Source organism: Podarcis muralis, chromosome 8, assembly GCF_964188315.1.
Source record: "Podarcis muralis chromosome 8, rPodMur119.hap1.1, whole genome shotgun sequence".
NCBI lineage: Eukaryota > Metazoa > Chordata > Lepidosauria > Squamata > Lacertidae > Podarcis > Podarcis muralis.
This window is the reverse complement of record NC_135662.1, coordinates 54742126-54768987: the sequence shown is the minus strand read 5'-3', so window position 1 is coordinate 54768987 and position 26862 is coordinate 54742126. Positions and strand designations below refer to the sequence as shown.

Below are 26862 nucleotides of genomic sequence, written 5' to 3'. Positions count from 1 at the left end.
TTTTCCTTTCCCTTTTTTCTGTTGAAAAGACACATTTTAAAACAGTTAATGTAGTGTTTGACCTTCCATTAAAAAAAATAAAAGATACCATTAAACCAGGTCCAGAAACACTAGCAAGTGAGTAAATGTTTAAACCACAAATCTCCCTGAACTCCTGTGGGAAGGAGGGTTCTACCAGTGCCAAAATGGCAAGATCATATATCAGAAATGAGTAATAATGTGCAAAAATACGTTGCAGTAAAAAACACAAACTAAAAAGGAAAAAAGAGGGGAAAGATTTGGGAGAGGGAAATCATAACAGGGATTTCTGAGAGTATAAAGATGAACCAGTGGGCCAGGGCAGGATTTATTTAAGAATAATAATAGTAATAATAATAATAATTCCAACAATAATGCATGCACATAGCCCTGCACATCGAGAACGTGCCAGTACCACCTTTTCATTATTTCCTTATGTTGGTTTGAGGAATAGATCTATATGGGGAGTGATGCTGGGAAAGAAATGCTGAAATTAGCTATGCAAATGAGCCTTTGCTGAAAGTGCACGTATAAAGCCAGACTGTATATTCCACGCAGCAGACAGTTAAAAATTTGAACATAAGGTAGCATTTCCTTGATCATATCCCATAAAAAGAGCAATTTGCTAAACCCTTGTAGCACAGTATGGAAGGTGGTGTATTTTACTGATAATGTAAGAGATGACAGATAGTTCTATACTAGGAGGTTTCAATGGCGTCGAGTTGTGTAGCGTAATAAATTGTCAGGAGCACAGACAGAGGAGAGTGCAGGCGCTGCTCCACCTCCAGTAGCCAAATAATTCAGCCCCGGCTCAGTAATTATGCTGTGTGAAAATATGGGATTAATTAGACCGGTACACTAACACACTGTAGTCTCATTAAAGGCTGAACAGCATTTTCATAGATGCTGCCACTTGAGCAGGGCTGCCGCTAATGTGAAAAGACAAAGTCGCCTCTTTTCACACTCCTTGCTTATTACCTTACTTAAGGCCACTTAAGCAAACTTCCGAAGGCAGCCTTGCAGAAAACCCTATGTCAGGGTTATTTCATTATTTTATGTCTGTAGAATGCGCAGGGAAGGGAAATTTAAAATAAATGGGGATCGGGTGTAGGGCACACCAAAGGGAAATGTTACAGGCTTCAAAACAAATGCTTTCTTTAAACACACACACACACACACAAAGAAACCCCACCCAGCAACAACCCAACATATTTTGCTAGTGTGGACATGGCTGCAAATATCAAAAGTTGTTCCTCAAGTGCTTGATCTTAATTTGCAACTTCCTGATGCCACGTGTGAATTAATGTGTACTGGAGAAGGCCTGTGCCTTTGGCAACCAAGAAAGGGTGAGAAAAAGGGTACAACTGTGTACATTATGTGCCTTTTTCTAGTTCAAGAGCGTATTGCACCCTCTAAAGGTGGGATGCAACGTTAGAAGGCAACCCAAACCCACATTTGCTCTGTAGTGCTAGTACAGAATGGGGTACACATCCAGGTGTGTTTGCCCTTCAGAAATTCCTCTTTCCAAGCCTATTGTTTCCCTGGTGAGGCTCAGTGGCTGGAAGTAAGCCTGGCCAAGAGGGATGTAAGGGGTGAAGGGGGATGAATGACAAGGAGGAGGGCTAAGCATGACACCCCCTCCTCCCAGCTTACTTTGCAAACGCAAGATCGAGGAGCCATGTTTGCTCAGCTAATGTTTAGCTGCTCCCCAAAGGCCCGATTCACAAAACCTAGCTGGTGACATGATAGCCACTTAAAAATGCAATTACATAGAAGGTACTCTGCATTGGCAAACAGTTCATTTTAATAGCTTCCTGTGTAGTTCTGGCAATTTTCACCATGCCAGGACAATCCGCAAGAGAGAGAGGTGCTGAAATCATCGAAACAACGTGGGAAGCTGGTTCACATGAAGAGCTTGCCATATGGAGCTGTATCCAGACAGCTACATTTTCCCAAAAAATCAGGTTACACAACCAAACAGGGCCCACATTAGCACAGTCACATGGTGATGGAAACACAGAGGATTGGCTCCAGCCCTGTGCAAATGGGATTCTGCTTATGCAATGGGACTTCCCCTTCCACTCCTTCCCTCTACAGCACCCCCACTCCCCAAACCTGCTCTAGAGCAGATTTTGAGGGACTGTCTCTAGAATGTAAATAATCCTGATGAATTTCCTCATAGCGCAGGAATTCTTACACATCTTATTTATCAAATTGGTAAATAGGAGCCAGTTAACATGTGATGTTTTCAATTATTTTGTTGTGGTGAACCAGCACCAATATGTGCTGGAGTAGTAGTAGTTGATGTAGTTCCCTCCAGGTGTTATTAGGCTACAAGTCCCATCAGCCCCAGCTAGCATGGCCAGCATCTGGGGTAATGGTCGTTGTAGGTCAACAGCTTTTGGAAGGCACCATGTTGGCTAGTCCTGCACCCTCATACTTGAGAAGTGGACTAAACTGGGATTTGGAATGTTATGATATGGGAACATTTGTCTGCTGTGAATTAAATTGTTTTTACTAATAATAAATGTTCCAATGAATCATTTTTCTTCTTCTGAGGTTAGGTGGGGGTACATATCTTAGTTGGTAGAGCATGTGCTATGCATGTTTAAGGTCAATCACAACCAACTAAAGGGCAGCGGGTTGCAATGGCTGAAGAGGGCATTGTCCTGGGACTACGTATCAAATCAAAATAGATCACCATGGGCAAGATTATCTGATTCTGTTTCAGATAAAGTCAATTTACGTCCACTGCATCTTAAGCTATCATGAAGGAGAATTTCTTTTCTGTATCCCAAGCACTTTTGAGGGGGAAAACCTATTCTGTTTTGCTGAGGTGTCTCTCCCCCCCCCCCCAGTTTTGTTACCTACCTGCTCCTTAAGGATGGACAGATGTTAGTACAGGAAGTCCATCCTTTAAACTGTGTTGACCTCAGTAGGGCACCTTTTCTTGGACTCGAGAAAGCTATTAGAGCACATATAAACTGGGATGCAGAAGAGAGGGAGGGAGAGAGAGGAGGAAAATACAATATGATGATGATAAGAAAATAATGGAAGCAGCTATGCCAGAATACCATCAAACTTGAAAATGCCTTTGAAATAATATTCAAGATGGGGTGGGGTGGCATAAGAGTGGGGGGAAGCTGGCATTCAATAGACTGAATCTTGCTTTGTGACTTAACAAAAGTGGGCAACGTGAAGAAGAGGAGTGAAGTGGAAGGGAGAGAGAACTAAACTGAAGGGTGACATGAAACAAGTCAGCCTGCAGAAGGCTGTAAGGTTAGCATCATTAGCAAAGAGGAAAAATGATTAGCAGTAAAAAGCGAGGAGTTAAAAAGATTTAAAAGGAAGAGGAAGCAGGAAAGGGAAAGGGAGCAGGGAATGTATTATAAACTAATTCCACACAGATACATCTGAATTATCGGTGCTGTGTTAGCACACCAACATTTTTATGAATATTTATCTTTCTCGTACAATATGGAAGCAATTTAATTATTCTGCATCATCCTAAGGGCTGGCTCACACAATACCTTATTTGTTCCCCAGGTAGTCCTGACCTTCCTTGGATATGCGGTTCAACGTAATGTGGGAGTCAGACATCAGGGATATAGATGGCAACAAATCTGTCAGTTTCAGTGGCTCGAAAACACAATGCTGTGATTACCTGCTCCATATATTATAACTAGTTCTCTGAGTATCTGGGGGAAGAATGGGACTGTCCCTGTGGACAGAAAAATGCAGTGTATGAACAGGCCCCATGATTCATGATTCTTGTTGTGGTATTAATATGCATCATTAGAGGAAGTCCAGTCTAGTGGTGAAGGCACAATTTAGGCCTCAGTTGCCTAACTCCACTAGCTGCTGACTTCCACAGAGTTTTACTCTGTTTGACAAGTTCTTTTGGTTAAAAGGGGGCTGAAGGGATTGTCACCCACAGTTCTTATGCAGTGAAGTACATTTATGCTCTAATCCTAATTGTGGTGTGAAAATAAACACTTTCACCTTAAAAGAATGGACTGCTAAAGTTATGAGTGGCCTTCCATGGCGTATGATGGTATTGGAGAACATATGTATTAACACAATTAGGCTGCAATTAAAGATCAGTATTTCTAAAAGCTTGTTTACAGTACATTTAGAATTAGGGTGTGCTTTTGAGACTGGATTGAAATTTAGGTTTGGGATCTGGGGATTCAGATTTAGCAGATATTAGCTGGATATGCCCCAAGCTTTCTTTCACTATGCCACTTTTAATGCGATGCACGGTAGATTTCCACAGAGAAGGTGAGTGAGATGTGACTATGGAATTTTGTTTAGAAGCTTAACCACGTTACATATTGTAGCAAAACCAACAAGTAACCTTGTAGTTACTTAAAGATACAGGATGGAATTCAACATCCTACTGTTGCAAATGTTCTGTCTGTGCAAGCATATCAGCTTGCCAGATGAAATGACCCTCCCGTGTTGTTCTGGGGGTCCTCCAGACCCTTGCAGATCCAATTTTGGGGCTGCAGAGGTGCACAGGAGAAGGAGAGAGGGGGAAAGCCCCAATGTAGAAGCAGAAGCCCTAGCACAGAGTTTCCACTGATATATTTTATTGGGTGAATCCCATCCTAACAATTTGATGGTTGTGTGAGTTTTTGTATACAATATATACTTGAAGCAGGCAATGGAAATGTTGTGTCAGTATAAGCACATGAGTTTAGTGGGGGTTGTTTTGCAAGACAAGATTGGTAAATGAATGCACGTTGAAATCAAATATATGGCTTTGGAAGTAGAAATACACTAACAGTCAAAGAAAAGTCAATGTCTGGCATTAACATTAAGCAGGGTGAAGCTACAATCTCGAGCGAAGCCACTGTCTAAGGCTTCAGATGCTGTGGGACAGGGGATCCTGGAGGCTGTTCCTCTAACCCCCAATTCAGCCATTCCTATTAAACAAAAGTCCCAGATGTATATTAATAGGTAGGAGAGGATATATTAATAGCAATTTATCCCTCCAGGCACCCATGTTTGTGCCCTGAACACACAAAGAGATCAGCTTACCACTGTATTTAAAGCACAGGGCTGAGCAGAGTTCAAAGTCCCATCCTTAGCAGAAAAGTGGAAAGCAAAGGAATAGACTATGAAGCCTTCTTTTATTAAGTCCTGCTGCGAAGCAAGCTGGCTTTCTTTCTTACTCCACTTAACAAAGAATCAGACAACAGACTGAGAAGTAAGTTTAAAATATGATTTGCTTACTCATAGTCATGCATTCATTCTCAGCAGTAAAATAAAAAAGGGAAAGGGAGCCCTGACCATTAGGTCCAGTCATGGCCGACTCTGGGGTTGCGGCGCTCATCTCGCTTTATTGGCCGAGGGAGCCGGCGTACAGCTTCCGGGTCATGTGGCCAGCATGACTAAGCCGCTTTGGCGAACCAGAACAGCGCACGGAAATGCTGTTTACCTTCCCGTCAGAGCGGTACCTATTTATCTACTTGCACTTTGACGTGCTTTCGAACTGCTAGGTTGGCAGGAGCAGGGACTGAGCAACGGGAGCTCACCCTGTTGCGGGGATTCGAACCACTGACCTTCTGATCGGCAAGCCCTAGGCTCTGTGGTTTAACCCACAGTAAAATAAATAAATAAATAAATAAATAAATAGACAGACAGACAGACAGACAGATAGATAGATAGATAGATAAATAAATAAAGGCAGGCAAAATATTTGCAGTAGAAACAACCTTGGGCATGTGCCTGATCCTGGAGCAGTTGAATATGCATCTGCTGACATTGCTAATGAAGAGAGAGAGGGAGGGAGGGAAGGAACAGGAAATATTTCTTTGATTCTTCCTGCCCAAGAGAAGAGGGGAAATGACATCACACAGAGCTTTCTCAACCAATTACATTTATATGGTCAGCCTATCAGCAATGTGGCTCTGTAGTCTCAGCCCTTCACATGCTAACTCACAAGAATATGCATTGTTAGATTTGACTGCAAATCTGTCAGACCTTCTCCTGTCTCATGACAGCAGTGTTAGGAAAAGATCCTCACTGAGCAAGCAGGTAGAGAGGCAGCTAGGCCAGGACAAGCATCACACAGGTTGCGCTTAAACATTTATTTGAGCATCAACCAGGCTGAGTGGTGAGCAAGCAGCAGCTAGGCGGAAGAGGACAGAGCCAAGGGTGCAATGTGGCCTTCTAGCCTTGGTGTGATGGCGGACAATGTAGCATTGCCAGTACTGGAAGTACAAGTCTGGTTGTCTTCTGCACACAGAAAGGACTATCTTGGAAAGGCTCGGTTTTAGAATGCAGCAGGCAGAGACACTTAATATTTTTCTGAGTAGAATTGAGAATTAGCTTAATATAGACCTACTTGGCATCTCCTTGGTTCCAAAAATTCATATCAGAATTTTGCTTCCATTATGAATGGTAAAATAAAAGTAAAGCCATGAATATAAATGCTCTTGAATGTCTAAAGGAACCATCTAAATTATTATACAGTCATTAGAGTTGTTAATATTAGAACAACTTTGCTCTCCAGACCTTCCTAGATTAACACGAAACATCATAATGGTTTTAAAACATCCTGTCAAATATCCATTTAAGAGTATCACTGACCTGACACATTTGACATTGTATATGGATTGTAAAAGAAGTTTCAGGCTGTAAAACATTGCACTGGTGTTTTTACATCAGTAATACCTTTGGATATCTCTGTGTCAAAACAGGCATGTTCTTCAGTGATAAGTGCTCAGAGACAATGGTAAGGGTGAAGAGTAAAATGGAGATTCAAGCTAGCTTGAAGATTCAATAATACTGAACAGGGGGATAAATGTTACACTTGTGCATATAGCTAGGAATGGGGGATAAATTTGGTTTGGTTCACATTTTAATTCGAATCCAATTTCTCCAAAATATGTGAACCAAAATACAACTATCCTTTGAAATTGCATGAATTTCACAATGCCATTCTCCCACTGAAAATGAGTACAAAACTGTTCATATTAAAGTCTGCATAAGCATGCACATATTAGTGTTATGAACATTAGAGGAATTTATGGGAAATTTGTTTAACCACATTACCAATCTGTGTATATTAGAATAAGGTGTACTAAAACACACATTTTTGTGAGGTTATTTAAAAATAAATAAATTGCAGAGTGATACAGAAATGTGGCAAATTGAACTGGTAGAAACTGAAATGAGCAGATTCATTTTAAAGGGTAGATGATAGCTCAGTTGGTAGAGCATTAGACTCTTAATCTCAGGGTTGTGGGTTCAAATCCCATGTTGGGCAAAAGGTTCTTGCATTGCAGGAGACTGGACTAGATGACCTTAGTGTTCCCTTCCCACTCTATAATTCTACAATTCCATGATCCATCCCTAATATAGACTGAAAGCCTGATCTTAGTTGCAGTGCTCACCTTGAAGTACAATGAGTCCTGTGCTGGGCACATCCTCATGACTCGCCCACCATATTGGGATTTTGATCTCAGCACAGTATATGTTGTTGATGCTGCTATGCAACAACTTCCTTGGTCACCAGATATAGTGTAGCTGTGCTATGGTCTGGTATGAAATACATGCCACTGTTGTTGGCATCTTTCTGTCTTGAGAGGCAATGGAGTGTGCTTCTGGAGGTGAAGTCAAACCGCTGGAGAATCACAGCACAGAGACCAGTAACTCGTAACTGCTGCCTCCTGTATTGTTTTGGCTGTGTTAGCAGCACTGAAGTGACTGCTCTGGTGCACAAGCCTGGGCAGTATATATGGAGGTTATGAGCTGCCCAGACGGCAAGTCCTTAGCCTTGCTTATGTGTTCCAAAAGAAAGCAGAGCAATACATATGGCACCAGCTTGGCTTCAGGAGTTGCCAGAAGTTGGTGTACAAGACACCATCAAACTGTCTTAGGGACTCCATTCTGGATTTTGTGTAGTGTTTACTCCTTAGCCTTTTATTCTCCAGAAGAAGTCCTGCAAGGTAGTGGGTATGGATTTTTCCTCGGGGTTTACTCTCGAAGCCTTTCTCATGAATGGGTCTAGCTGCAAGGCAGTTGTGGTTTAGGATCAAAGTTTTCCTTCTCCTAGATGGGGTATCTCGCCAGGTTGATGAACCCCATCTGCCCCACACTTGCAGAAACCATCTTCTTGACCACTGGACCCGCTATTGGTCTTGTCCGCTCAATCTACTGCAGCCTGTCTTCACATGCAGGGGAAGTCCCTAACTCACCAATGGTTTGAGACACTTTGACACCCCTCACCTGGTTTAGCCAGTCAGTCTAAGCCGTTTCGCGGGATGTGGCCGCTGTCACATGCTGACAGCTTCTAGGAGCCACAGGTGAGAGCTGAGTGCAGGGTGGGGACCAAAGGTAGAAAAATTACCCCAAAAAGAACACGACGTGTCCCCCACCAGTGGTACTATCCCTCCCCTTACACTCCAGACAGCCCATACCATAGACTGCAGATAATACAGGTAGGAAAGATGAAGACTCATCTAAGGAACATCTTATATGAAGTTTAGCATGATAAAAATCCTTGTGCTGATGGAATGCTCTTTTTACCACCATGTTGAATGCACCCCATAATATCCTGAAGTAGCAACTTTAAAGAAATGTCAGTGAATTTAACATTTATAAGCTTAGATTGATTTGAATTGATCTGTACTGAGCAAGTGTGGGGAGCCTTTCTCCTTCCAGTTGTTGCTGAGCTACAACTCCTACCAGACCTAGCAAGCATGACCAATGGCTTGGGATGATGGGAGTTGCAGTTCAGCAACATCTGGAGGGAGAAAGGCTCCCCACACCTTGGACTAAGTTTGGCACTTGGTGAAGAAATGGAGTAATTACTGTACTTTACCATAAGCTCAGTTTGGAGCTTAACTCACATTTACAATGCCATTAAAAGGTAAAGGTACCCCTGCCCGTACGGGCCAGTCTTGACAGACTCTAGGGTTGTGCGCCCATCTCACTCTAGAGGCCGGGAGCCAGCGCTGTCCGCAGACACTTCCGGGTCACGTGGCCAGCGTGACAAAGCTGCATCTGGCGAGCCAGCGCAGCACATGGAACGCCGTTTACCTTCCCGCTGGTAAGCGGTCCCTATTTATCTACTTGCACCCGGGGGTGCTTTCGAACTGCTAGGTTGGCAGGCGCTGGGACCGAACGACGGGAGCGCACCCCGCCACAGGGATTCGAACCGCCGACCATGCGATCGGCAAGTCCTAGGCACTGAGGTTTTACCCACAGTGCCACCCGCGTCCTTTACCCGCTTGTGAGTAAATGCCCTTGAATTCAAGGGGGGGGGGGTTGCTTCTGAGAAGACGTTTGCCCTGTTAGGCAGCTTGATGGGGTATTCTAAAGATGGGTTCATTTGTGAGTTAAGGGTTTCTTTGCTGCACAGGGTAAAAATCATGTAGAAAACACATGCGCATTCACATGTGAACATATAGAGTACCTGTTTTGTGATGCACAAATCCATTCAACTCATTTTCTCAAAATACCTCTTTGTTTGTATAAAATGAAGCCACACACAGGTTCCTTATACATTAATGGGAAAAGCTTTCTGGATATATTTCCTGTAAGCTAATGCCCTACAGCAAACATCTAATATGATGCTATTTATTCCCATAGTTTGTTATGTTTTGTTTTGGATTTAGCAAGCCTCATGACACACTCCCAAATGAGCCTTGTTGTGCAAAATGTTGTGTGCAGTAAGATTTTCACCCTAATTCACTCTGTTTTCTTCCAGTTGAGTTGTACAGGGGCACAAAACCCTCCTTCCTATGTTAAATCACCTCCTGTGACTGATCTGGAGGATGACAGCCATGGGGTGTAGGTAGAATGGGATCCTTTGGCAATCTGCACAGAATTTTTGCTTAATTTTTGCCATTAATTTGATTTTAATTAATTTTTATAATGAAATGTTTTTAGAATGTTGTATTATTTTATTGTTGTTAGCCGCCCTGAGCCCGGCTTTGGCTGGGGAGGGCGGGATATAAATAAAATTTATTATTATTATTATTATTATTATTATTATTATTATTATTATTAGTCTAGGACACCAACTTCAGTTCTGCCCCCTTCCCTTTTGTATGTGTGTGGATTACAGTGTTGCATGGATACAACAAGGAAATATTTGTGATTAGTAGAACAACAACAACCCACATGCATTTCCCCCTAGACCATATGTTTTTCATAAATACCGGTTCTAAAATGATTCTGTATTCTATAGCTGATATGCAAGCCATTTATAACATATTGCATCATATCACAGTGATTGCTTTAGCCAAATACTCCTAATGCAAAATACGCCAAAAAACAACAACATAAATTCAGCATCTTAAGAATAGTGCCTGATCCATTTCCCAAGTATGTATTTCGGGTTTTTAAAAAGAAAAGAAAAAAGCACCTAGGATCTTGGGATTTTTAACCAAATTTTCTATCTATCTATCATCTATCTATCTATCTACCTATCTAGTTACCTACCTACCTACCTGTTTGGAAAAGAAGGTAACGTCAAAGGGGATTCCCCCCCCCCCTTTTTTAGGTGAAAGTTTCCATGTTTCCATTTTTTTTCTTTTAGAGATGTGTTTTTACTGAACAACATCGTAAGCTTCCATTTGCAGAAAAGAGCAGTAGTAGCACCCATTTTTGTGGTATCACAAATTGCAAACAACAGAGAGTTTGTGTGACGGAGTGGTGGGGAGGGTGAAAATTATTATAGAGATATAGGATAGCTTTACTAAGGAAAAAAGCACCTTTTGTCAGTGGACGCAAGGCTTGATTGATCTCATTGCAGAGTGTCATATATCAGAATCCAATGAAGTCACACTAGTACAAAGCCAACTGGAAAACCTTATCAGGCCCATCATATTTCTAGTGGGACAATAACAAAGATCAGAATAAATAAATACTGTATGTAGTGAATAAGTCTGAAAATGAATATCAGAATTGGGGGGCAGGAGGATCTGTGTGCAGAAACACCAAGTGTTACTTCCTACTAAATCTTGCCTGACCTCTCTAAATGGAGAAGCCTATTTCAATGGAATTGCAGCCTCCCTGTATGTCTCAGAAGTAAAAATGATTCCTGGAGAATCTCCAGGTGTTTGCATTTCCCCTGGAAATGTCAGGCACTGCCACAGACCATAAATTTTACAGCCAAGAGAGGAATTCTCTCAGCGTTGCTTTCCAACAGGCCGATGGATTTGAGGGGGGGGGGGGAAGCCTTACATGCCGCTTAAAATATCCCAGTGAATGGGGTAGCCAGGCAGCTGTGCTGGCCTTTTCAGCGATCTCCAGACAAGCCTGATAAATATGTACACCATTAAGGTGGCAGTGGGAGGGGGAAGAGTGATGAAGTAGGATGTGATGCCCAGATGTCCCTAACCAGGGAGAATCATCCTGGAGGTGGGCATCTGGATTTCATAGCTGCAGAAACACCAGCAGTTGGTGCCATATGCTGAAGAGAAAACACGAGTCTGCTCCACACCTCCAGTGACAGGAAAATGCAGCGCCAGATTGGAGCAGCCCAGCAGGGTTCTGGCAAAATTTCTTACACTTTCACAGCAGAGAGGACCTGGTGCATCCTACAAAGCAGAAAGGACAGCATCTTACAAAGACCTGATGCACATAATACACAGTGCAAACACATCCTCTTCCTTATTGTTGCTCCTGTGTCCTTTTGAGGACACACATACATATGGATTGTTGTTTTGAAGAGCAGCACATTAGTGAGTTTTCCACTGTTTTGCCTCTGTAGCTACTGATTTCCATTGTATTTGCAAAGAACTCTGTGTACCAGATGTGTTTTACATCTGCAGGTGACATGCATCTGAATGCATTTAGTGATTGCTTCCAAGTTTATGCATAATGGGGGAAGAGGAATTAAAGAGAAATGCATGACACAGACGCTCTGTTCCTACAGGAACACGCTAAGAGATCTACAATCATGGCAGCAGGAGCACACCGGGGGTTCTTTGGAAAGCAACTGCTAAAATTGGTAATCAACAAATATTTCAAATAGTATTGTTATTAGTCGAAGGCAGAGGTGGCTAAACTGGCTCTCCAGAAGTTGCTGGATGATGCCTCCCATCATCCCTGGCATGTGGCAGTGAGGGCTGGAGCTGGCTGGCATTGGAGCCAAGCAACCTCTGAAGGGTCACAGGTTCCACAACCCTGCTCTAAAAAGGCAACTCTGCACACCTATCTGGGTGTAAGGATGGGAGAAATGATTCAGTTGGCATCTAAAGGTGAACTTAAACTAGTTCATATTTGCTGGAACAATGTGTACACCAGAATGCAGTCATCCTTCAAAATTTACACGTCTAAATTTTGCAGTGATGAATTACACACACACACACACACACACACACACACACGGGCAGGGGAACTGTCACATAAAACAGTAACCACATGCTATCTGTTCTGGTATCAATGTGCTGAGCACACCCTTTTCTACAGGCAGTGGCAGATAATGCTGTGGGTTATTACAGGGCCAGTTCTACTATTGGGCAGAGTGAGGTAGCAGCCTCAAGTAGATGATATTGAGTGTCATGAGAGGGCAATGCTTTCATTTATTGTTCTTTTGAGTGCTGGAGAGAGTAGAAGAAAGGTGCTCATAGAATTTTCTGCCTCAGATACCAAAATAGCATGGTTGGTCTTTGGCACTATGCACTTTGACAGAGGGCATGGGTGGGGCTGCAGTTGGATGCTCTGTCTTAAGGAGCAAAATGTCTTGGGGAAATGCTCAGTGGAATGACACTCTCAGCTGGGGCCAGGATTTGACACCAGTGGCTGCATCAGTAGGTTCTAGGAGCTAATGCTGCTGCTTTCACTGTGTCCAGCTTAGATAATGAGAGAAAGGCTAGTGCTCCACAAGGCTGCTTCGTAAGTAGTGGAACAAAGCCTTGTTCTCATCTTTGCTTGGCTCAGAGGATGCTCTGGGCCAAGGGCAGCCATGGAGGAAGAATGCATGTTCCTCTGTCCTCTCCATGTGCAGCAAGCTGGGCCTTGGAGAAAGCGTCCCTGTGAGGAGCAGCTATCTCTTTTTACCTAAGAGAGGCAGATGGCAATTTCCTTATACCCTGTCAACCTTGAAGTTTTGCAAAACTGTGTGGGCATGATAAGGGGGCTTACTGGGAATACTGTCATTTGGAGGGCTATGGGTTCTGCGTACATGTCCTGCAGTGTCATTGAAGGCTGCTGAATGCAGACCTCTCATGCTGTAGTAGACAGTGTGGTGGGTCGTCATTGTTTACCTCACCTCCTGGCTGTTGCGTCGCTGCTGCTTACCAGCAGAGAGAAGAGTGAGACAGCAGGGAGGTTGGTGCAGTACAAACAGCACAAACACACTGCCAACTTGCCCTTCCCCCTCCCAGAGAACAGCAGTGACTCAGCTGTTGGGAGATCAGGTAAGCATTGCTGCCCCACCATGTCATCTCCTACTATGGTAGCACCGTTTCTTTAATGCTTGCCCTGGCCCCACTAGATTGGGAAAGGACTAATGTGGGAAAGAAGCAGTGGTGTGTGGTGAAATTTTTTGTAGGGGAACAGTTACGGCCAGAGGCACTAGCTTGTGTGGATGATGGGTCAGGGGATGTTATGCGTGTGATGTTGTGGTGTCCCGACACCACGTGTGTAAGGACCGTACCTCCCTCCCTAAACCAGTCAGAAGCTTCCCAGGTTTGGGAAGGAGTCACCAGGCTTTAATACTTTAATACTCTAATTTACCGGGAACATTTAGGGGACTAGCCTAGTTCCTCTAGTCCAATGACCGCACGCCACTGGAAAAAATGGTGTGATGCTGTTTGTTCTGGCCACTTCACCATATTCATTTAATCTAGTTTAATGCAGCTTTGCTATTGTACAATACAATGGAAGTGGATTATCTCCCTTCTATGTGCAAAACTAGAAAAACTGTAGCATAATAATGGGTGGAATTTGTTTAATCAGGACCATTGCATGTGTGTGCACACACCCAATGTGCATGTATGACCTCAAGTGGATTTACTTTTGAGTAAATATATACAGTATAGGACTGCACAGTTAAGTGTCTGGTTCACATGTGTAATTAGTCATATGTGATTAGTCTATGCTGCCCACTTAACTCAATCTATACATAACCAAGTATAGAGCTGCTTTCATTCATCCAAACTTCTGATTAACCGAATATGTTAGATGTCCTCCGATTGTACATTATCAGCACAATCAATGAAACTTCCAGGTAGTTGTGAACGGGAAAGCAGTCTTTTTAGACATTTTCTCTAACTTTTTTGCAATTCATATTATGTAATGCTTATTTTTACCATCTCTTCCCCTTGGAATGCTGCTTCTTCTTCTTCATCACCATCACCATCACCATTTCGATTAAATTCATTTATTTCTATGACTGAGATCTGCAGCTGCAATTACAGAAAATAGCAGCAAAAAAGTACAAGAGGCAGAACCTCATTTTCTCCTCTTCCCACTAAAATGTCAGCTCTCTATGTCACCCGCAGAACAACCCAACCACATGCTTGCACGCGGCATATGCACAGATTGTAAGGAGTAAAACTGTCTGAGTACACTAATTACAAACCATTGAAAATAGCAACACAAAGCAACAAGGAAATAGATGGCTTCCATTTCAGGGTAATAAGTGCCTAAGGTGGGTGTGCCCCAGCAATGTGGATGATTGTGAAGAGCCCCTTCTAGCAAACAGCCAAACAGCCGCCACCACTTGTAGCTTAGCCTGAACCCCTCCTTTGCAAATTGTTCTGTCTCTATGCCCTTTCTTTCTCTCCAATTATAAAGCAGCACCAGGTTTTCTCATCAGCCATCTCCATGTCTTCAAATGGCTTTTCAGTGTCAGACCTATCAGGAAATTAACTCATCATGCAGTGACAGCTGCTAATTTTTCCCCCTTACATGTCAGATGGATTGCCTGCTGAAGCTAATAATGAATCACCAATCCCTGATTAGAAGGTGCTTCCGAAACGCATAACTGCCATCTGAGCTAACTTTTTTCCTCATATAAAATGATATCACCCTAGAGGAGCAGAGAAAAGAATTGTATTCTTCAACAAGATCGAACAGAAGTAGGCTGTTTAAAGTGAGCCATGTACCTATTTGAAAATATGGGCTAATATTGTAGTGTAAAATAGGGTGTGTATGTGTTTGAAAATTCCACTTTTCCATTTTTATTTCACCCAATGAATGACCTTTTTCTGTTACATAATTTGTTCACTTGATCTTAACTCTGCCTTAGAGTTCAGGACAAGCTTTTCTTCTCTGGGTTTCTTTATAACAGTTTTGCTCAGGAAACATACAAGGCAGAAAGTTCTGGCCAAAAAATGTTGTTTCAGTTGGGGCTAACTTGCTACTGCCGAGTCTTCTCATCTTGCCAGTAGCTCAATCCCCTACCTCTTGGTCCCCTGTGTTTTTTTTCCTAAAAGGGGAGATTGTTCCAATGCAAACTTGGGCAAGCCTTGGGCAAGCAAGTTCATTGGGAAGAAGCACTACCCCAACACAATTGTGCCTACAATCATAACAAATACATCTCTTGAAGGATTTTGCCATCAACACTGTGGTTGCAAAGATAGCATTTATAAATGACAACAATGCCTGCAGCAATGTTCACAACCCACATGTGCAGACCTCTTGGCACATCAGCTATTTGACTCCAGTTCATCTAACTTCCATGGTGAACCTCATCTGGTTGGGAGACAGAACAGCATTTAGCTTTGGGCTTTTTTGGTTTCACTTTAGCTAAAAAGAATTTTCAGGTGTTTCTTTTAAGAATTTGCTTTCAAGGTACTTTTCTTCCAAAATGTGGCAGGAGACAGTATGCTAGAAGGTATGTGTTTCACTGGGGAAGGCTGCAGCTATTTGATGGAGAGCTTTCCATTTCCCCTTTCTCCTACTTGTTAAGTTTCTACAAAGAGAAGATCAATTGGCTCATATCAACCAAGGAGCCTTGCCTTCTCAGCTGGAACTTGCTGCAGTGAAGGAAAATACACTGCACTTGCACAGTTACCCTCTTCACAATCATCCCCCTTGTTCTGATGCTACGACACGCCATTTGAAACTGTTCAGAGCAGCTCATATTAAAGCTTATGCCAAAGGAGTTGGGTATGTGTGTGGCTGGGGTGGAGTTGGCAGCGTGGCCAAATAGATGGTGGCTAGTAAGCCAAGCCTACATTTTTGTACCTCTGGCAAAAATGGTCCATGGAATCATTTCATTGTTTAGGATTCCAAGAACTTCTTACTGGCCTTAAGACAGTAGGACAAGGATGGTAAACAAAGTGCCTTCCAAAAGCCATCAGACTACAACTGCCATTAGCCCAATTCTGCATGGTTGACAGGCACTAGGACCTAGTTTAATGCCTGAGGCTGTATATGTTCATATTTTGCTAGGCATGCTGAGAATTGTAAGCAACGTGGAGTCTCTGACTTGGTCAGGCCCAATTTTGGTAGTGGGATGTCAGCTCTGTTGTAGGAACTGACTGATGGAATTTGAGCTTCAGCCAACTTTTTCCTGCTCAGTCCTCCATCTCTAGCAGATACCTTGGGGACTCTGGATTGGAGAATGCACCTGTCATATATAAATTAAGATATCACCTTGGGAGCTACATCCCTGGATGTTGCACTTTCTCCTACTCTGGAGGAATTGAAAACATGGGAAGCAAACAAGGTAGAAAATTCAATAGCATGTGCAACTATGGAAGAGTTTCTGCTGACAAAGAAATATGTTTTAAGTGTTTATGAACGAGCAGAAGCCCAATTCCTGACATGCACCTGTATGTTTAATCTACTGTAGTAACGTGCTGCAGAGCGGGCAGTGGTCTGAGCTGGGTGGTAACAGACAGGATCTGCTCCTAGGCAAAGGGACATGTCTTATTAATCTAGGATTCCAGAGAATCCATTCTCAGTACTCCCAAGCCGGAGAACACTTCTTGCGCACACCCCCACCTTTATGCAAAGGTCTGCTCTTTTCATTGTGCATACAATGTGATTGCTGGTTTGACACTGCAGGCTACACTGGTTTTATGAAGGATTAAATGCCACCTGAGACATATTTATCCTAAATAAATCACAAATGGTAAACTGCAGCATGTCAATGTCAACACCCTGTACTGCAGCGGAAAGGTTAGCCATACAGGACTGAGCATAGCTAAGAATTAGCATCCAAGCCACAAGACCAGAGGGCTCCAGTTAACAGGCAAAATGATCAAGAAGAAATCTTTTCAATGAAAAACATTCCTTTGAGCATCTGTGAGAATCTTGCAGAGGGCCATCATTTTGTAAAGGTCACCTTTATCCTGATAACAAACGGAAGTTGATCCTGTCACCGTTTGCTGAAGACAGTATTTAAGAAGAAGTGAGCAGCCTGTCACATTTAAGAAGGATGAGCAAGTCAAACTCGGCTAATTATGAATCTCAGTGTCTTTTTTATGCTCTCTCTTTCTCTTTCTCTCTCCCCACCCCCCTTTTTGGCTGATCTGACATATCCAACCTGGAAAATAAAAACAACAGCAAAGCATCTGCCACCCTGCATACAAGCACGTGTTCTATGCAGCACCCTGGGATATAGATGTTTAAGCAGTTAATTCTAGAATAGACTACTGTGCCCTGTGTTTTCTATATTTGGTGGTCTGAAGTTCAGTCTGAAGTTGAACATGAATTCTGCTTGATTTATACCCTTTGCACCAAAACAAACAAGTACACCTAATAGTTGCAATTCCTTCATCCCTTCCAGCCAAGCAAACACAGGGACACAGAGAGATCCAGCACCTGGCTATGGTGACCATCCCAACTCAACTAAGTTCTGGTGAGTACCCTGGGTGTGGAATGACGGCCTAATATTTTTAAAAATGACAATACTCCTTTTAGTGCTATTGTTTTATTGAAAAAAAGAACAAAAACAACCCAACCCCATCCATATCATAGTTTAGATTTCTTAGACAAAACAAAAGCATTTGGATCTTTTAAACAGGAGCTTGCACTGAAAACTCAGAACTTATCCATAACTAGATAATCAACATTCTGATCCAGATATAAATGCCAGATCAACTCTTTCCCACTTGTTAAGGTCAATGGCAGAATTTTATATAGAAGAAACCTTATCTAATGTTTCCAAAAGTCATTCACAAAATGAACTGCAGAATTGTAGATATGTGAAGCTCTATTAGTTTATTCAGTTTTTTTAAAGATTTCAAATGAAGTCATTACTGTATATAAAAGTTATAGGTATTAAGGCCTTTCTGAATCAACAGGTTCTTTTGTGAAAACTTCAACAGAGGTTTTTGTTAAGTTTTTATCTTGGAGGATTGACTGAAGTCAAATGAGGGGGGGAGCAATTAAAAAAGCCTAATATATTCAAAGAAAGGTAAGTTAACACATGTCATGAGATTGGAAACTCTGTATTTTGAGCAGGAATAACTGGGTTGTTTGGAATGCCTGACCAATTTGTGAATGTGAAATGATTGCATATGTAGAATCCTACTTCAATTTACAAATTGCCAATGTGTGGCTCAACTAGGTAATATGGGTGCACGTATATTAGTTTGCTCTGCATATGCAAGTACATACAAGTCAAGTTTAACATAATTAATCGCAAGAAAGACTTAAGTCTACTATGTCATAATGCAATGAACTGGCAAACAAAATTAACCAAACTAATGAAGAGAATTAAATTGATACCTTTGGTGTTTTAATTTTATTTTGTAAACCTGCCAATATTTGTACTCAAATTTCAACATTAGTTATGCAAAAATGGACAATTCCCTCTCTGTTTAGCATTCCCAGCTGCTCTTGCTAACTTCACACAAAATGTGTTGAGTACCTGGATGGACAAAGACCATTAAAGAATGCTTTAGAAATTAAACATGAAATATCATGTCACCAAATGTTCAATGTTGTCTTTATCAAACCCATAAAGACAGAGTTCTTTCATGCTTCTTGTAGTTCATTGTTATCTCTTTGGCCCTGGATAATAGCTGTTTGTGAGCAATCTTCTGTAAAAATGACCATACTAGCTAGGTGTTCAGCATTTCCATCACATACATTATTGGAATTTATAACAGTACCAGTCTGCACAATCTCTTCCTGCTCATCTGTCTTTATCACAGCATGTGAGTATACTCCAGACTCATCCTCAATCTCCTGTGGTAATCTTGTTACAATGTAATGGGTTGGACCATCAGAGAAATTGGCGTTAGAATCTTGAACCATGGCTTGAGCGATTTCCTCTGTGACAATGATTTGTGAAATTTCTCCATCAGACTCAACCAGGTCCATGTGTTCACTTCGGACCCTTAGGGCATGACTGCCAGCTTCTTGCATTATTATCTGAGAACCTTCTCTAGCCACCATATGCACAGTTCCTTCCTCATTCACGATAACCTGAGTGACACCTTCTTTTATCAGTTGATCAGCTGCAGCTGTATCACACACAGCAAATTGGAGCACTCCCTCAACCATCTTCTTGAAGGTGACCTGAGCTCTCTCCTGAGATGCAATTATGGTAGATGGGTGCACAACCTGCGTTACTACTTCCATGGGTTCTCGCTCTTCCTCGGTCTCTTGAGCTTCATGGAACATTTGTGTTTCCTGTGTCGTAGTGTCGTTGCAAACAATGTCTGCTTCTGGATTTGACATTTGTAATGCTTCTTTGTGACAAAATCGTGCCCTGTCAAGGAGTTCTGCTTTGTTCTCTGCTTTACCAAGCTCTGTTACAGCACAAAGCAAGGCATCTAGTGCTGAGGCAGACTCAGGCGGGTGTCCTCTAGTTACATCAGGTGGTTCTAAAATTTCTCGTCTCATTATCTGTTGCACCATGGTATTACTAGGGTCTGATGCTGTTCCTATGGAAACAGCATCTTCAATATCATTTCCTCCCAGAGGGCCTTCAACAACCACCACTTGTGTCTTCCCATCCGACAGTTGTTCAGCGAGTATTTGCCCTGGAATCATGGTGCTCACATGAGAGCCATTTTGACTTGTGGTTATAACTTGTCCATCTTCCGTAATATGGACAACCCGTGCCACTTGGCCAGCCATTGCCAAAGTCTGAAGCGTAGCCGCTGCGGTTTCCTCCACTGAGGCATCAATTGCAAAATCGCTGTCATATCCTTGAATAATAATCACCTGCTGAACTTGTTCAGTGGATTGCAGGTGTCTTCTGCCATCATGAAGGGACTTATCTTTAATTGGAGAAATTTCATCAAGGGCTGCAGTGGTGAAAGGGCTGGTGGTTTCGACAAATGTAGCTCCCTGACCCTTCAGCCGGCATTCGTATGACTTAGAAACTATGCCTAAAAAGAAAAAGGGAAAGGTTGGTTTAAAGATGAAAATGGGGGGAAAATACCAAGTCAAAATACTAATAATCTGAATTAATATTTTGGGGGTCTAAATTGCAAATTAAACCAATAATTTAAGTACAGGTCTAAATAAATACTGTATCATTATTTCCAAAGTGAATATCCAGAAACACAAGATGAAACAAAACAAAGAGCCCTGTTGGGTCCACTGTGTTCAGAAACCTGCTTTCATCAGTGACCATTCTGAGATCTATAAAGGAGATTTCTAAAGGCTGTGTCTACATCAAGCGGTCTGGACCAGAATCATCAGAATGTGAGTCTTGAAACTTATCATGCATAGCATTTTATCACCATAATAAAAGATACAGATTTTTTTTTTATAAAAAAAACAGGCAGTCATATTTCTATATTTTGCTTTTTTAAACTGATTACATTCTGGCAAATGAAACAAATCTGAATGAAACAAACAGCACTGAATTTATTAATAAAGAAGACCCAGTCATTATTAGAAAACTATCTTTTTATTCAAGTTGCTTGGGAATTTGAAATCTTCCCAACTGTAGTAATACATACCATAGCCACAGTGCCTTAAAAAAGGAATGTTATTAATGACATTGATTTCACTTGAACAAAGTCGGTTTCAGTTATCTGTTGTGCTTATTTCTGAAAGGAAATACATTGGCCCAGCTGTCACAATTTCAAGCCAATGGGCCATGGTTTATCAACCCCAGAATAAAGTGTATGTCTCTGTTGTTGGGATGAGATAAGGGTAGAACCATGTATGCTGCCTTGAGCTCCTTGAGTAAAAGGTAGTATAACAAATGAAATTCCCCCCTTGTTGCTCACCTCCTCTCATGTGCCCAGTGTTGGCACTTCTAACACGGCTTATTAAACAACGGGTTCACATGACACTTGAGCAAGGAAATGTGTGGTTTCATCACTGTTACAAGCCATGTTGTGAATGATGAAACCAGAGTTTCCTGGCTTGGATGTCATGAGAAACTGTGGTTTAAGAAGCCAGGCACAAAGCCCGGGGGGGGGGGGGAGGAGGAAAGGGGAACTATGAGGAAAGAGCTCTTTATCAGAATGAGATCGTGACACCTGTACTGCTTTTAGCTTGAAAGAAAATCTATAGCCTAGATTTGTATACAAATTGGAAGAAAAAGCCATTTTATCAGTGTAACGCTAAGCATTCTACCCAAACGAAAATATTCAGAGTGTGAAGCAGGGAGGGGTGTGGCCCGAAGAGAGGGCATGTGGCCCAGGGAATGATCGATAGAGGGGCCTGGAAGGGCAGATTTGGCCACCAGACCTGAGGTTCCCAATACTTTCCCCAATGCTGAATTTATTGGATTTGTGACCATTATGCTCATTTGCCTTCAGTAGTAGTGAAGCTCTGCTGGATGAAATATTAACTGCCTCTGGTCTGGTTCTGCTCTGGATCAATAGTGAGTAGAATTCCATGACACAAAAGCCAGACGGAGACCCACAAAGGACTCCATTTGGCCCCTGAGCCAAAGATTCCCCATCACTGTTCTAGGACATGGTATTTTAAATGTAATGCAGTTGTAGTTCAAGTTGCTAAATATTTCCATGGCTGCTGCTAAAGCTGAAAGACTCAAGCTCACCATGAAAACTGTGTACTGTACCGTACCATCTTAATTTTAGATTTCAAGTCAGGAGAAAGCCTTCCTTTTTTTTAATGAACAATTTAAACTGTTGAAAAGTGCCCCCTCCCAAATGATACAACATGATTGATCCGGCACTCACTGATGAATTAAATTTTGGCAAGGAAGGACTACAGGGAAACAGAATGGCGGCTATGTCTTTTTATAACTGTTTCTCTCTATGGGCATGAGCATACTCAAGGCATTCAACTTGGAGAAATAGTAGAAAGGAGAAAATCAGCACAAAGGGACAATTAAGAAAAAAAATCAGAACTCATCTGTGTTTCATAATAGAATCAGCGTAATTAATTCTCTCAGGAGTCTGGCTTTGTTGACATGATGTAAGATGAGCCTTGCAATGATATGGTCTCAAATCCAAACACCACCACAAATCCTATTTTTATGTAGCCATCAGTCAAAATAATTCCTCAGATCCAAATCTTACAATGGACACACACAATATGAGATTGTGATATTTAGGGAAGTAAAAAGGGAAGAAGATAAAGACATCCCCTTCCTTTGCTTCTGAGGTAAATGCTGCATCTGTGAATTTATGCATCTCCAGTCTTTACTCGGCAATTGAATGGGAAGTCCCGTGGGGGTTGAGTTATCCTGTAAATTCCTTGCAGCACTGATAATTATGCCATTCTGACTGCTTGCTTAATCTATTTGAATCCAGAGGTGAGTTAAGCCACTTCCTGACCATTAAAGTAAACTACATGGGTAAATACTGCTGTCACTAAAGGGGTGTGATGAAGCTTAACTACACCAACATCTTAACCTCGGCTCAGTGCAACCCCAGCTATTCCATCACAGTTCATAAATGCGATTGCAGGTCCATCTTTTGATTCAGCAATTTAATAACTTCGAGTGCTGTCAGTAGTGCTTTGAAAAATGGATCCTATAAAATGTAACAGCCTCAATCAGATTGTAAAAGATTCACCCACTGAAGATTCTTCCATTTCAACTATAATGAATTAATGTTGAGCTGTGTAGAAGTTCAAGTGTCAGTTAAACTAATGGGAATCTGTACTGTAAGTTTAAATTTTAACTGGACCAAAAATTTATTGGGAACATCAACTTCAATTTTAGTGATCTTCATGGTAAATGTAATATGTGGAATTGAATGGATTTCCTTTGTTTTGAGAAGACTGAATCTAATAGAGGAAATATGCAATTTTAAAGGTGTGTTTTGAGGGTTAGTTATGGCAAGATGTATTTTTAACCTTCCTAGTCAACACATTTATTTTATTTTCACTTTAGTTATAAACATCACCATTCCAAATGTAATATCAAGTGAAGCTGTATTACAAAAATCTTGCATTTTAACATTTTATTTGGGGGCAGTGTTGTTGGAGACAGGGGAAGAGAATAGGAAATATTTGCCATGCCAAATATAAAACTTAACTGCAAAAAATATATTAATATTACAAAGCTGTACTTGCTGCTGATGGCCTGTCATTAAAAAGTGAAAATGAACAGAAATACATTATAAACTGACAAAATACAATGATGCAACAATGCTAACCAAGGGGGGAGAGAACCCCATAGAGGTGTTTCATATCTACAGGTACCATGATCACAGAATTGGTTTCTTTCCAAGAATTCTGTATTTTTCAACAGATTCCTTATTTATCAACTGGCATTTTTAGCTGTTCTTTTTTTCAAAATCTAAAAATGTCAAATATTTTAGCATATTAGATCTATATTTGCACATTTTATTCATATTTAAAGGCCACCTACTTAGCTAAACGAGAGTGCAAGATATGCTTTGTTGTTTAATGTGATTCATAAAGAGTACAAATGAGGTTTAGCTGCATTTTTGAACCCAGGGACAGACTGCTTTCTGGTGTGTGTCTGTATTGTTTTTTGTTACCGTCTTCATTTCCCTGCCCCCCACCCTCCCAGAATAAATACCTTATTCTTTTGTTAAGCTCACATTTAATTAAAATGTACAGGATTTGTGCAGTCAACTCGAATGAAACAAATAAAACAAGGGCCCCCTCTCTTGAAGGCATACGTTGTGAATGAAAAATGTCATTACAGTCTAAAATTTTTTGCAGTAAACAGGGCCTACAGAGGGAAGTTTCCCCTGTAATGACATCCATAAAATACACAAATGGCACTTTTAGTACCATCCTGAATATGGCATTTTCTGTGCTCTACACACAATCTAAATGGTTTGATCATAGAGCATAATACTCCATTGGGTTTATAGAACAATCAATGTTCCATAAAATGATGTATTTATCCAATAGTAGGCTCAGCAGTTACTGGTGTATGACATTGTAGGACACTGGCTTTGTACTGTTCAGCAGCACACATGCTGGCTGTAAAACTTATCTAACACTACTTCAACAACTTCATCTCATCTGTGTCAAGTAATTTGTTGAAGCCTCAGCTTGGCTTAAAAAAACTTGTAATAAAAATTCATAGAATTTTCAAGAGAATGAAAGCTGATGACAATAGAAAGGTCACATTGTGTCTCCACTAAAGGGGTCAAGGGTCATTTGCAGTTCTAAAACAGAAAGTAGATTTCATGCATCGTGTAGCAGATAAAGACGGCATTAAAAAGACTCGTCTCCAAAAGTAAATGTGTAACATGTCAGGAAAGTCTGGGTTAATACAATATTGCATGCAAACCTTTGCTTTTGCTTCCAAACAGCCCCCCCCCCCCCTTAAACAGGCATAAGCTTGGACTAAGCATAACATACTCTTCAAAATGAAATCACGGAAATGGACCAAGTGTTAGATCATACAGTGGTGCCTCGCAAGACAAAATTAATCCGTTCCGTGAGTCTCTTCGTCTTGCGGTTTTTTCGTCTTGCGAAGCACGGCTATTAGCGGCTTAGCTATTAGCGGCTTAGCGGCTATTAACGGCTTAGCGGCTTTAAGAAAAAGGAAACAAACTCGCAAGAACTCGCAAGACGTTTCGTCTTGCGAAGCAAGCCCATAGGGAAATTCGTCTCAAAAAACGGAAAACTCGTCTTGCGAGGCATTCGTCTTGCGGGGCACCACTGTATAAGATTCTTTAAAAGGTGGTGATGACCTTGTCTATGCTTCTAAATATGTGTTTTTCTAAGATTTTATCTGAAGGATTGTAAGAAGCAGAAATAATGCCTTTTTTGTGCTCTCCGTTCATTAAAACTATGAAAACCATTTACATCTACAAAAATTAATTTCATCTAGAATGGCCGTGTTTCAGGACAATGCATTTATCCACAGAAATAACGGTGGTGATATTTTCCCTTGCCCAAAGCTCACCCCCAAACCTAGCACCAGATATCACGCAGGAAAGCCAGTCACCTCCTTTTCTCCAGCTATCTTAGCAGAACAGCTGATCTCCCCTGCCTCTCTCTCTATGTTTAAAGGAGACAACAGGTCAACAATCTGTGGCTGATATGTTGGCTATCATGACTGGTGAAGTGAAATGGAAATCCTGCCCTGTGGTTGGAGGGATATCCAAACAATTGTACATTTAATGGGTGGTTTTTTTAATCATGTCAGTCTCTATGTGGAATAATACGACCAGTTCCTGAGCATACATAGAATCATAGAATTGTAGAGTTGGAAGGGACCCCAAGGGTCATCTAGTCCAACCCCTTGAAATACAGGAATACACTGGAGATTAGTTGAAATAATGTGGAACACTTTCCCCAAACTCCTTATACACACATGGGCCTTTCCTATTGTGGTCGTCTTTGCTTTCAAAGCTGTTCAATGTTCTTCCGGGTACATGGAAAAGTAGACTTCTCACATGGTCTAGCTTCCTATTTAGAAGCTGTGCAAGCAATAGACTTTCCAAGGGGCCAAACAGCACCTCTATGGCTTTTAAACATGCTGGAAATTAAAGCTACATGGGCAGAATCCTTCACACCAGGCTGTCAAGGGAACAACCATGAAGGCAGTATAAAGCATGTTGGTTTAAGAGAAAGAAGACCTTAATTTAACCCCAAAAACCCATGAGAAAAGGCCAAGCAACACCAGCTCTATTAGTTGCTTATCCTGGACCCAAGTTACTCATGCAGTCAACAGGCATAGGTGTCTGCTTCAAATGCAACCATGAGGAGACTATTCCAAAAAATATGCAAAATTGCTGTTGCACCAGTTTAAGCTCTTTTCCATCAAACTCCCTTAAAAGAGTAGGATCATGTTGTCCCCCTCACCCCCCAGCTCGGGTGCCTTAATTTCTGCATCCAGAGGAAAGGGCAGACATGTGGATAATTTTCAAAACTAGCTGGAGTCAATCAACATCTGGAGGCCCACTGGTTCTCTTTCTCCAATGTAGAACATTGAAAGGCTGGTAGAGATTTCCAACAACGAAAGGATTTCAGTACCAAAGGCCAAACTGAAAGCTACATCACCATATCCTCTTTGCACGCTCCAAAGAACATAAGCATAACTTTGTCAAGACAGGAGAGACATTAAGATTCCATTTGCAAGAAACAGTTCTTGCTTTACTGTCAGTGTGATGTAATTTGTGGGCCAGGGCCTTGAAAAAGAGAGGACTGGTTAGATGACTATATCAGAGGCACACAGGATCCCCATTGTAAATAGCCATGAGGGCGCATTCAGATTTGGATTATTGCATTAATTTTCCAGGTTATAATGCTAATGCTTTCTAACTTACCTTTTATACTGCATTACATGTTCATTATGGAACTGTGGCTTTTTAATCAATATGCTGACATCCCACACTTAATTTTAAACAGCGGGAAAGAAGTATGCTGGGATACCACCCCAAATATTGTCCCATGATATTCCAGGTTAATGGGGTTGCAAATAATATTTTTTCTGGAAACAAGTAATACAGAAATGAGTGGTAAGCTTCCACAATATTCTACTAGGCTTCCAGAAGTGGCTTCTATATCATGGGAAAGATCTGTTAAAACATGCAAATGAATGAA

General features: G+C 41.5%; 1 protein-coding gene and 1 long non-coding RNA gene across 2 annotated transcripts in view; one reads left to right on the top strand and one right to left on the bottom strand.

Annotated features, from left to right (window-relative positions):
* The window catches only part of LOC114600797 (uncharacterized), a 101933-nt gene that overhangs the window by 42182 nt on the left and 32889 nt on the right, over positions 1-26862 (top strand). Inside the window, exons 2-3 of the long non-coding RNA XR_003707655.2 lie at positions 17726-17797; positions 20445-20601. This is a non-coding gene — a long non-coding RNA (uncharacterized LOC114600797). The remainder of the gene's footprint in view (positions 1-17725; positions 17798-20444; positions 20602-26862) is intronic.
* Positions 17854-26862, bottom strand: part of ZNF407 (zinc finger protein 407) — a 335641-nt gene continuing 326632 nt past the window's right edge. The window contains exon 9 of the mRNA XM_028737478.2: positions 17854-20282. Within this exon, the coding sequence (XP_028593311.2) occupies positions 18919-20282 (1364 nt within the window). The 3' untranslated portion in view covers positions 17854-18918. The remainder of the gene's footprint in view (positions 20283-26862) is intronic.